A 12,964-nucleotide genomic window follows, 5' to 3' on the forward strand; every position below is an offset into this window, starting at 1 on the left:
GCATCTGTGCAGGGCTTGGGGAAGGTGGACATGACCTCTGGACATAATGTAATTGTGTCCGTTGGGGAGACCATTTGTGTCCCGGTTTCTGCTACCGGGGCTCTGTCTGATCACCTAGCCCCACATCTTCATGCACTCACATGGAATCATCCTGCATGCAAGCCTCCAGTTTGTGCCAAAGTGAGCCTCCAACTATCGTGACCTTCATCCGTGCATTATCTACCTGCAGGACAATGGGGAGGTTGTCCTCTTCCAGCCAGGCTGTACCTATGTTATCACAAGCAATGTGACTGTGCAATTGTGTGTACATGTTGTGGAAATAGATGAAGGCTATCCAAATGAGAACATGCAAAGGCTAGGTATTCAGAGCTTGCTATGGCAATAGCAATATAGCACATGTGCATGTGACCCACATGCCAGGCCCTGGGGTGTCCCTATCACATCTCTCTGTGTCCCTATCACAAATCTCTCTGCAGTATTGGTGTTCATGTGGCCACAACTGCCATGTGTCAGAACCTCTGTCTTGTCCAACAGGTTCCTAGTGTGCTTTGCATATGGCAGTTGTATGTCTCATGTCTGTCACACTTGCTTCATGTTGTAGATGTGGTATATGCATGTGTGAGTCCAGGCTGTGTTGAGGTATGTCAATCTCACACACAGTCATACAGGGCTCCTGGGACATGTGTTTGTCCCTAGGCTGTATGGTACATTGAAACTGTCACACTCAAAAACACACACTTCCACTCTATTTGGGACACCTGGAACATGTAGTACCTGAAATGTTTTGTTTCCAGGCTGGGATGTGGTGTGCTAGCAAAACACACTGTCACACAGCATGGTTTCCTGATGTGTCACTATCACACACAGACCCACCAGGACCGGACATGTCACCCATCTCCTTAGTGTCCAGTACACAAGAAATATGGAGAAGGTCAACATGTTAAACAGATTCAGAGAGATGCAAAAAACCAAATCCAGAATGGGGCAAATTCTGATGGAAAAGTAATTCAGCAACTTCAACAAATAATAAGAATTAAAAAAAAAAAAACAAAGTGGTACTTATAGGTAGGTAGATTTACCAGACAAAACTTCTAAAAATTGCACAGTTCATTTTAGATTGGATGCCTTAAAGAACGTTTTTGAGACAGTTGAGAAAACTGAGCACTGACTACTTAAATTAGGATACCTCAAATGTTGTTTAATAAAGTTAGGAAATGAAAGAGCACTTATGTTTTGGAAATGCATTCTGAAGCCATTAGGCATTGAATGACAAGATGTTAGGAGTATAAGTAAAACTATCCAGTAATGTGCATGGAGACAGATGAAACAAGAAACCATGACATGAACAATAATGATGGAAGATTGTGAAGGGTTCTCAGGGCTACATAACAGTCCTTTCCAATTGTGCATATATTTGAGAATATCCACTAAAATAAGTAGAATATCCTTGAATCAATTTTGTGTTACGAGGGATGGATTTAAAAGGGTAGGGGAGAACTTTTGGTGTTGAGGGTTTAAGAAGTATGTATGAAGGCTCAAACTGTGCACATTAAATATGCAGAATTTATTGTGAAACAATTATACATCAACAAAGCTATTTTTAAAAGCAATGGTAATAAATACAAAAAAATTGTCACTTCCTAATTATTTCACTATGTTTTACTCTCACATATGTTCTTGAGACTATTTCTGTATACTGTTGTCACCATGGTGGAAATAGAATGTAATGATGTGCTACTGCCCATCTCTTCCTAACTCCATATCCAGTGACATCATTTTGGTGGCCTGAAATTGGCCATAGTAGGAATACTTACACCGGGGGAATTGGCAAACACTAAAACCAGGGTTTAATGAATGGCTAGACATAAGAACCTGATGAAGAATATGTTAATAATGTAGATTAGATTTAAAAATATATAGTGTTCCTTGTCAGAATAGTGTTGAGTGAAAAAAAAAAGTTGAAAAATTATTCTTCTAGGATTCAAAGCCAATTATTCCATTTACCAAAGATGTCACTCACATGACTGAAGAATGAGTAAAATTCCAACATATGTCTGTTATATATGTCTTATTTTTTAATGAAAAGGAGAATATATAACAGCCAATATCCATTACAAAATAGACTAACAGCATTAACAGAAATTTTATGAAAGAAGATACAAAGATGACAAACAGGTGAAAAAAAATGCTCAACATCATAAAACATCAGAGAAACACAACTAAAACCACAATGAGATGACATTACACACTTATTAATACAGCCAAAATTAAAAAGATTGACCACAACAAAAGCACTAACAAAAGAGAAACAAAAAACAATTCCATATGAAGGATTGTATGCCTATCTTTATTGCAGCTTTATTTGTAACAGCCCCAAATTGGAAACAACCCAACTGCCCATTAATAAATGATGGATAAACAAACAATGGCGTAGCCATAGAACAGAATACTACTTAGCAATAAAATGAACAACTTGCATAAACAACATTAATTAATCTAAAAATAATTATCCAGCATGAAAAATATGAGAAAAAAGTAAATACTTTGATTGAAAACAAAAACTCTGATTCTCCCACTTTTTAGAAACCCCATGTTGGTTCCACTATCTCCTTCCTCGTGCCTGGTAAAGGGCAGCACTCCATCAGTGCAGCAGATAAAAAAATCCACACCATTGCACTACAGGAGCTCCATTCTATCTCCTTGTTTTTTTGACTGTATAGAATTTGGACTTCCAGTGAACATCCCAAAAAGACAATGGGAATCTATATGTTAAGAATATTTTCTCTGATAATGACCTTAACTATGGGAAGTACACAGATTTGGAGGTACTGTGATTACTCAAAACCATAGTCATGGGAATTTCAGATTTCTTTTACAAAAAGCATATTCCTTCTGGTTTGCTGCTGGCTACTTCACTCCCTATTAATCACATGCAGTATTTCTATACCAATTACAGTTCACACCTGGATCCCATACTCTTTACTAGTAACACCAACCTATGGAATTATGTACATCAAGGCACATGGCTCGTCATAGAACCTGATGAAAAGCTTCCCCTAAATAGTGCTGGGCATTATGTGACATCATGTGGGAATAGTGGAACAAATTCAGGCTATTCCAAGAAGCACAGGACATAGTCATAACAACTGACCCCTCTTCAGGGTGACTTCTGGTCTAAAAAGAAAAAAAAAATGGAGGCATTGAGGCTGAAAACTAGGTCCACAAAGCTCTGTATTGTTTCACTGGATGTCTTGGGTAGCAGTGCAATTTAAAGAAAATAGAAACGAGAACTACTCTTGGCTAAAATAGTGTCCATACTGAGACACATGAGGTAAAGGCCCCATAAAACCTATTCAACTTTTCATACAAACAGGGCCCAATTCTGTATTCCTCCCACCCAAAATAGTGAACAGAACCCCTTGATTAAAAGTACACAAAACAATAAGGGCTTTATTTCTACACAAATCCCAGAACAGTGCTAGACAGGAAGTTAATAGTTAGTGATTTAGAGCCTGAAAACATTGCCAGAAGGGTCATGTGAGACCAAGAATTTCCATGAAGACCAACCAGCCTTCCCTGCAAGCCTCTGGATGAACCCAGATAGAGTGCTCTTAGCCAAAACAGCCAGACCCATGGCATACTCAGAAAAAGGAATAAAGTCACTCTAAGGGCTCAGGCTACTCAAAATTTGCTCCAGAAAATGGGGAGAGTACAGACACCTGCCTTGTCTCGGCATGTCAGGGTTACTGAAGCCCCCTATGCAACGTGCAAGAGAGGAGATGGCTTCCTCCAGAGAAACCAACAGTGATTAAGCTCTGGCCAGGGACACAGGCAGTCTAGAATGTGCAAAGCAGAAGTTCATGGATGGCTAACACACACCTGGAACTCATGGGGATTTCACTTCTCTGGATGCTTGCAAGTATCAGGTTTAACTTCAGGCAGATGGCTCCTTCACAAACGATCCCTAGTGTCTCTGAACAAAGAGACAGCACATTCCCTGTAGTTCTAAGGCCTTTCTCAAATGTAGACTTCCTGATACTAAACAATGTTGACCCTTGGCCTGAAGGATTTTCTACATTTGCTGTCTTCATGAGGTCTCTATGTATTGTGACATTTTTGGTGTTGAAAGAAGCTAGAGCGTTGGCTAAATGATTTCCCACATTTGCTGCATTCATAGGGCCTTTCTCCAGTGTGAACTACCTGGTGTTGAATGAGGACAGACTTTTGCCTAAACAATTTCCCACATTGACCACACTCATATGGCCTTTCTCCAGAGTGAATCCTGGAGTGTTGAATCAGGCTGGTGCTTCGACTAAAGGACTTCCCACATTCACCACACTTATATGGTCTTTCTCCAGTATGAACTCTCTGGTGTTTGATGAAAGCTGCTCTTCGGCTAAAGGATTTCCCACACTGGCTACATTCATAAGGCCTTGCTCTAGTGTGAATTCTCCGGTGTTCAACTAGGCTGTAGCTTTGCCTAAAGAATTTTCCACATTCACCACACTCATAAGGTCTTTCTCCAGTGTGAGTTCTCTGGTGTCGATCAAGTTTAGATTTGTACCCAAAAGCTTTCCCACATTGCTGACACTCATAAGGCCTTTCTCCAGTGTGAACTCGCTGGTGTCTAATAAAGGTGGCTCTTTGGCTAAAAGATTTCCCACATTGGCCACACTCATAATTTTTTGCTGTAGTGTGAATTCTACGGTGTTCAATGAGGCTAAAGTTTTGTCTAAAGAATTTCCCACATTCCCCACATTCATAAGGCCTTTCTCCAGTGTGAATTCTCTGGTGTCTAATAAGAGTAGCTCTTTGACTAAAGGATTTCGCACATTCACCACACGCATAAGGTCTTTCTCCAGTATGAATTCTGCAGTGTTCAATGAGGTTGGAGCTTTGACTAAAAGATTTTCCACATTCTCCACACTTATATGGCCTTTCTCCAGTGTGAACTCTCTGATGTATAATGAGGGTGGCTTTTTGACTAAAGGATTTTTCACACTGGCCACACTCATAAGGCCTTGCTGTAGTGTGAATTCTCTGGTGTTCAACGAGGCTGAAGCTTTGTCTAAAGAATTTCCCACATTCACCACACTCATAAGGTCTTTCTCCCGTGTGAGTTCTCTGGTGCCGAACAAGATTAGATTTGCATCCAAAGGCTTTCCCACATTCTCTACACTCATAAGGCCTTTCTCCACTGTGAATTCTGCAGTGTTCAATAAGGTTGGAGCTTTGACTAAAAGATTTCCCACATTCGTTACACTTATATGGCCTTTCTCCAGTATGAACTCTCTGGTGTATAATAAGGGTGGCTTTTTGGCTAAAAGATTTTCCACATTCATTGCACTCATAAGGCCTTTCTCCAGTGCGGACTCTTTGGAAGGGAACAAGTGAGTATTTGTCTTGGAAGGCTTTTCCACATTTGCTAGACTCATAAACTCTTTTTCTAGTGCAGACTTTTAGGTGCTGAACATGTTTATGGTTGGAATCTTTTCTGCACTTACCTGACTCGTAATGACATTTTCTACAGTGAAAGGCCTCCCCATACTTGCTGATTTTATTTAGCTTCTCACCTTTGGGGATACCCTGGGGCTCAAGAAGGCCCCAGTGGGCTGGGAAGTCCTTTCTAATCTTCCTACAGAAGAAGGGATTCCCTGACACATGGAATATGCAGCTCTTCAAAAATGAGGCCCTATCCAAGTCTCTTTTTAATGGATTTTCTGCACTGTTGTGCTTCTGGTCCTGGTGAAGGATTGCACACGCCCCCACGAAGTATGGTTTCTGCCCACGTAGATCACCCAGATGCAAAATGTCTTTCAGGATTGGGATACACAACTCACAGGGGTGAGTTTCCTGGGTGGATGGACCTGCCTTCAGAGTCCTGACTTGTGACACTTTTTCTACAGAAACACTCTCTGCAGAAGGTGTCTCTTCATTCTCCATTCCATGCCAACAAACTGAAAGAAGAGAAATGCTGATGAAATGCATGCTGACCATGGCAAGAGTACATTAACTGTGTTTTAAACATTTTTTGTATATTATGTTTTGATATCTTAAAAAATATTGCTTGCCACAGAGACTGACCCTCTCAGGGCTAACCAATTCTTTTTACAGGGTCTTACTCTGTCACTTAGGCTGGAGTGCAGTGGTGCAATCATAGCTTACTGTAGCCTTGAACTCCTGGCCTCAAGTGATCCTCCTGCCTCAGCCTCCAGAGTAGCTGGGACTACAGGTGACAGCCATTGCACCTGATCAAATCTTAAAAGGTACCCAAGGGCTCAATTGGGACCACACAATTCATATGCTAATAAACCAATCCAGAGCCCGTACTCCAAACCATGTTTTGTGGCTGTACAGTCCTCTACCCCACCATCCCTGTGAGCAGGGTGACTGTTCCATAGCAGAGGCTTTACACTACTCACCTATATTACTCAACACTTCTGCCTGAGAAGGCACTGCTGGCCATCGGTGTGCTTGCACTTTAGCTGGATTGCTTTGTGCTGAGTCTTTCTTTTCTTGCTTTGGTTTTCCAACTTAAATTGTTACAGACCAACCCTGGATCTTAGCATAGGGTAGATATTGTTTGTCCCCAGGATGCTTCTGGGCAATTGTGCTGCATGTGACTAGTGTGTCTCTGGGCCAGTGTGTTTCTGGGTACCTTACGGTAAGAGTGGGATGGGCTCCTGGGGCATTTCCGGGGAGCAGTAAGGCCAACTAGCTAGCTTTTTAGGTGAAGAAGGTTCCAAATGAAGCTGGGATAGTCTGATCCACTGAACAAGTAGAACCTTGGAGGGCTGGAGGCTGGGCACTGAGCCCAGGCGCCACTCCCCACTGACCTTACAATCTATTCTCTACCATAATGGGCAGTGACAGTTTGGGCAAATAAGATCCCTAGTTGACACCCCATTTGGAATCATGACTGAAGGTCTAACACCTGAGACATCATGCTCCTGGGGGACACTCTACTGAATTGGTTGTAAACAAACCAGAGGCCCATCCCCACTTACCACCAGCTAAGTTCATGACACCCTTTCCATGGAAAACCACCTGACCCAAGAAATGTAAATGTTTTTCCAAAGGCAATTCTCTTTGCTGTAGTTGCCTTGGGGCTGTTACAACTCTGGGAGGGTAGAAGGGATCCCAGCCTTATATGGGATCCTGTGGCTCAATGTTTAATGAAAAAAGAGAAAAAGGGAAGGAACATTTGTTCCAGCTCCTCCTAAGACACATGAGAAAGTTTCTCAGCTCATTAGAGATTGTAAATCTCCTGGTTAACATACTTCAGCACATTTCAATGCTGCTGCTTGTTGACATGCTAAGAGAGTCCCCTCTTTTAAACCAAACTGTTACAAAACAAAGGATTTAAAAGATAAATCTGAGGTTACCATTGGCTCCTCAAGATATAGACCTCAGGCACTCTAAGGCTGATTAGGATACCCAAAAAAAGGGAGGCCTCCACTTATAACAGAGGCCACTCTGCACCACAAGGAGCTTATTAGGGAAACACTCCTTCTGACCAAAAAGAAAAAAGAATAAGAAAAAGAAAAGTGGAAAAAAAATAAAAAAAGAAGTGGGAAGGAATTGATTATGCTTCAAATAGGGGCCATCTTAGGAACAGGCTGCTGTCTACAGGCATCAGGCCCCTTGCCCCTCTCCCATTTCCCTCTTATCTGCCAGAAACAGAAACTATAAACCAAACTTCAAGGCAGTTAAAAGCCTGAAACAGAAAATAAATAAATAAATAAATAAACAAGAGAGAGAGAAACAAAGAGAAGAAAGAATAACAGCAACAACAAGCTACCCCTATATATGGTGGCTGAAGATAAAACAAATTATGTATACTTGTAATATTTTAATATAAATACATAACAGATAAATTGTATACATATATAAACACACATATATTCACTAAATTAAATCAAGGTCCATAATTTGACAAAATTAGATAGCCAAAATTTATATATAAAGGAATATAAATAACAAAAAGATAAAAAGGGTCTTGATGGGCTTTTGTGCCTCTACAAATGATTCTACATTAACTTTCACATTTAGTAAAAGTCACCAACTAACAGATTTTGTAAATTCAATAACTACTCAGGCTCAAATTATACTTACACCTGGGAATCCCACTAAGTTTAAACATTATACCCACTACAATCTTAGGAAAGTAACTAAATACGAAATAGAGAAAAAATAGGTATGCCTCACTCTAACTGTAGCCTGTCTGTCTACATTTCCCAATGTCACAGCGTTCATTACCTGAAAATATGCCATACTGGGCACTGATGCTCTAACATCATGAGTGATAAACTAAAATTAAAGCAAGTCTTTGGCTCAGTAAAATGGCACCTAACAGATTCCCCATTTAACACACTGACTGACACACTAGAAAAAATAAATAAATTTCATTGGGGTCACAGTGTTTTATTACAAAAATAGAATAGAACCTTCAAAAACAAACGATCCTTTCTAATTTAATGAAAAATGTGGTGTTTTTTATTGTTTTCTGTGCACGAGTTATACACAACTTGAAAAATAGTTCTCACAGTTCCCAAGGTGAAGAGACATGTGAGTTACATATGTTTCATGAGGCCCTGGGCTCAAACCTAATGTGAGTTAAATACAATTCACATGGCAGCTAATGTTTTAAAATAGTTAATATAGCACAAAGTAGGTTAAAACAGGACTTTAAAAAAATCAAAACTTGTTATATAAAATCTAAGTAATACAGTGGGATCATCCCCACTGCTTCTCCATTCAATAGTCCAATTGTGCCTGTTCTTAAACCTAGAAAAATCAAAGGGCAAATTGTGGTCAATTACTACAACCCTGATGCTGTGGCCCCACCCCTTAGGGCCCCTATACTCAACATCAGTATTATTAAAATCACCAACTCTATCCAATCAAACAACCATTAAATATTATGCTATTATAGATTAAGCTAACACGTTCTGTCCAGCTCTTATTTCAACAGCCTCTCAGCTGCAGTCTGCCTTCACCTACTAAGGGACGTATACACCTTTTCTGCCTACCTGTGAGGTATCTCAACAGCTCAGTCACTGCAAACAATCTCTACAGACAAGATCATCACTGCACACCCACCTTGCTCCAGGAGCCCAAGGATGCCATTGCATTAATTATAGCATCCTCCTAAGAGATTCATTTGACATACCCATTATAGACATACAAGTCCAATATAATTTAGTCCTTATTGGGTTCTGGTGGCAACATATTCCTCATTTACAAATTTTACTTCCAAATTGAAATCAACAGGCATTTCCATTAGTATCCTCAGAGACTAATTCACTGTAGAGGGTTTTAACTGAACCACCTATGATGGATATAAGTTGCCTAAGGGCTTCTGATACAAGAAACTGACCCTCTTGGCTGTGTGCTATACACCATTAAAACAACCAATGACTGGCTACACACCGGACTCTCCTGAAAACAGAGGCTGACCCATACCCTGAGCTTGTAACCCTCTATACCCAGACACCCATTATGCTTTGGGTCATGAAAACAGCAACCTACAAGCTCAGCACAGCTACTAAGGCCTCCTTAAGATAGAATGGAGCCAACTTGGGCCTTTCTGGCATATTCCACCTGCTGGAGGAAGGAGACGCCCTTGTCCTCAATTTCTGGTCAGATGCCATAGTGCTGAAGAAGTAACCCCTCCCTGAGACGTCTTGGCTACCTGAGCAATCCTTTGGGATTAACGAAGTGAACCGCAACAGAAGTTCATATACCATACAAAGGGCACCTCTAACCATCAGACAGGATGGAACTCAGTGGAATATTCCTGCTTTCCAGCCCTTAGCCAGGATGTCCCTGATAAAGAAAGGCACCCAAGAAATAATACACAGTGTTAATGTCAGGCAGTTATCTTAACACTGGATGCCTCAGGCAGCAAGTAGTGCCATCTTCATATTTATTATAACCTATTGAGTCACTACCCTGTCTCCACCTGTGAAACAATAACAAATAAATATTTGATCTTTGCCTTTGGTTCCTGGCAAACAGCTCACCAAGCCTTTGGAATCTCCAGAGTGGTAAGTGTCCTTTGTATGCTAAGAGATAACTAATTGCTGGGCCCCTGATAATTTCAGATTGCGGGCTGGTCCCTCAAAAGCAGAGGCCTGACTAGAGGGCTAGAACTTTCAGCCCACCCTTGATCTCTGGGGAGGAAAGTGGGACTGGAGATCAAGCTAATCATCTACAGGCAATGATTCAATCAATCATGCCTATGCAATGAGACCTACATAAAAATCCATAAATGATTGGGTTTGGGGAACTTCAAGGTTGGTGAACATATTGAGGTCCTGAAAGGGTGGCATACCTGGAGAGGGCATGGACATTTTCCACACCACCTACCATACCTTCTCCTATGCATCCCTTCCATTTGCCTATTCCTGAGTTGTATTCTTTACAATAAATTGGTAATAGTAAAGTACTTCCTTGAGTTCTCTGAGCTGTTCTAGGAAACTATCCAAACCTGGGGAAGGTGTTGTGGGATATCCTGAATTTGTAGTTGGCTGGGCAGAAATGGGGTAGCCTAGGCAACCATCTGCAGCTGGCATCTGAAAGTAGGGTAATTTCTTGGGACTGAGCCCTTAATTTGTAAAATTTGTTACTACTTCCAGGTAGATAGACTCAGAATTGAAATGAAATGTAGGACCACCAGCTGAGTGTCTGAAGAGTTGAAGAACTGGTTGTTGTTATTATAAGAACACCCCAGACCACCATCCCACTCTTTCTTCTCGGTTACACACAATGTCACTGAGCTTTACATATACCCTACAAACTTATCAGCTCATATCCCCTAACAGCATAACTGCTAGACCTGCTATCACGTCTACCAAAGTGAGTTTCTAACACACTTGACAAATCCAGCAAAGTATCAGAGATGCCCCAAAGATTTCAGATCTATTTTCTTGGCTAATTCCACGTAAAACAAAACTTAGTTAAGGTCTGTCCTACAAGGACTCCTTATACTATTACCTCTGTTTCTCCTTTCTTACATTCACAACTAAGTGTTTTATATTGTTCAAGATAATTTATGCCCTATTTCTTAAAATCTTCCACTATCATTACTCAAAGGTTTCTTTAATATGATGTCAAAACATTAGGAGATCTATTATATTAATCACTCTCTTAAATTTTCTGTATATTATGATGTTTTTACATCTTAAAAAACCTTCCGGCTGGGGAGAGATACTACTCCTGAGTTTGGTCAATTCTTAGACACAGCTTGGTCAGGAGCATCTTGGTCATATGTAAACTAATCCAGAGCCCACATTCCAAACCACTTCTTCTGTGTGGCTCATACAGTCTAGGAGGAAATATTCCTCAGCCCTAACCATCCTGGGGCCAGGTACCAGATAGCTAAGGCCAGCACTTATACCCCAAAGGCCACCAAATTATTCACACTAGCCAATCCTAGTGCTTAACCTGTGCTGCCTTAACTGTAGAAACCCCCAATAAAAGCTATGGCCTAATGTTTTTCCCTCATACTGGCTTCTGCACTTTTGCCAGGCAGGACTGGCATGCATCTTCTCTTGGAAATGTAACTAATAGATTGTTCTTCAATGTCATTAACCTGTCCACATTGGCATTCACTGATTTCTGAAAACAGTTTTTAGCAGGACCTCGTCTGCTGATGACACATGTATGATGTGCAGAAAGTTGATTGTGTCCAGGCCCAGAAAAATCCAACTAAAACTGAGTAGCAAGTGTTCAAAACTATTTAATGATAATGTGCACATGACACATTAAGTGTGGGTCAATATTGTAGATCACTGAAGAAGAGGTCTTGGAGAGGAAGATGTTATGCATGGAGAAAAGAAAGGTTGGGGTAGCCAGGGGCCAGAAATTACAAATGAAATGACAAGTCAGCAATGCGTCAAGTTTGGGGAAGAAAAGGTAGAATGAGGTGTGTCCAGTAGAATTTCCTCTACAACACTGGAGACACAGGACAGGTTCCTAGTATGACTTGAAAATAGCCCAGATATCATGCCCTGCTTATTGCAACTCTCTAGGGCCAGGCCTCCTCTGAGGCCTAGTGCCATGTCCATCCTATGAAGCAATGAGGGCTCTCCCAACACCCCCAGTTCTACAATTACATGGGACCTGCATGATGTAAGTCCTAAGGAAAGACAGCACAGGTGAAGCATCAGCACTGGCCCAGAGATGTACACAATAGACCACAGGAAAATAAATTAGTATTAACGTCTGTAAGGAGGGTCTGGGAAAACAGCCCACACTCCACATAAGTATCGATCATGACAATTCCTGCAATTTCCAACACAGGCAGCGATGAGGAAATGTCAGCTAGAAGAAAGGGGCAGAACTAGGGGCAAAAGGTGTCATGGATATGGACTCATGCACCTGGCCAAGGAAAGGGCAAGGAATGTGAGATACAGTTGGCTGACTGCAAGACACGTGCCATCCAGATCCTTCCTTGATTACTTCAGGACAGCAGGTGTTAGGGCCGCTGATGGAGAAATGTACTTGGGACAGTGCACACAGCTCAGCACTGGCACCCATACCACATATGCCAAGAAACTGGGAAGTCAGCAGAGCCCATGGTCAGACTGTGGACAGGGCAGAGCTGCTTCTGGGGGAAAAGAGGAGACACAGAGACCAGGACAACTGGGGTTGGTGTGAGGGCCTTACCCAGCGAGATTATAAGTGCAAAGTTCTCCAACATCACATCCAGGTACATGAGCCTCTGAGTCTCATCAAGGAGCTCCCACTCCTCCTGGGAGAAGTAAATGGCCACGTCTTCAAAGGTCACACAGCCCTGTCATCACAGGGACAGATCATTCAGTGATTAACTTCTCTCCTAGGATTCTAAGTTCATCTACCCACACATCCTCCCCCTACTCACTGTCTTCCCCATCCCCATCACCTCTGAGGGGATACCATGCCCCAGTACTACTGATACTCCCTCACTCATCATGGTTCC

The 12,964-nt window shown here is 41.5% G+C and overlaps 1 protein-coding gene across 1 annotated transcript; it reads right to left on the reverse strand.

The window, feature by feature from the left end:
• Positions 1-4,098: 4,098 nt before the first annotated feature.
• LOC138374794 (zinc finger protein interacting with ribonucleoprotein K-like) lies at positions 4,099-12,736 on the reverse strand. Its single transcript, XM_069457933.1, has 4 exons — positions 12,673-12,736; positions 5,273-5,957; positions 4,769-5,104; positions 4,099-4,348 (listed from the first exon to the last, which is right to left on the reverse strand). The coding sequence occupies exons 1-4, from the start codon at positions 12,719-12,721 to the stop codon at positions 4,099-4,101; spliced, it is 1,320 nt and encodes a 439-aa protein (XP_069314034.1). The 5' UTR covers positions 12,722-12,736.
• Between the last annotated feature and the right edge of the window lie 228 nt (positions 12,737-12,964).

The sequence above is a fragment of the Eulemur rufifrons genome, chromosome 24 (assembly GCF_041146395.1).
Source record: "Eulemur rufifrons isolate Redbay chromosome 24, OSU_ERuf_1, whole genome shotgun sequence".
In the NCBI taxonomy this organism is placed as follows: domain Eukaryota; kingdom Metazoa; phylum Chordata; class Mammalia; order Primates; family Lemuridae; genus Eulemur; species Eulemur rufifrons.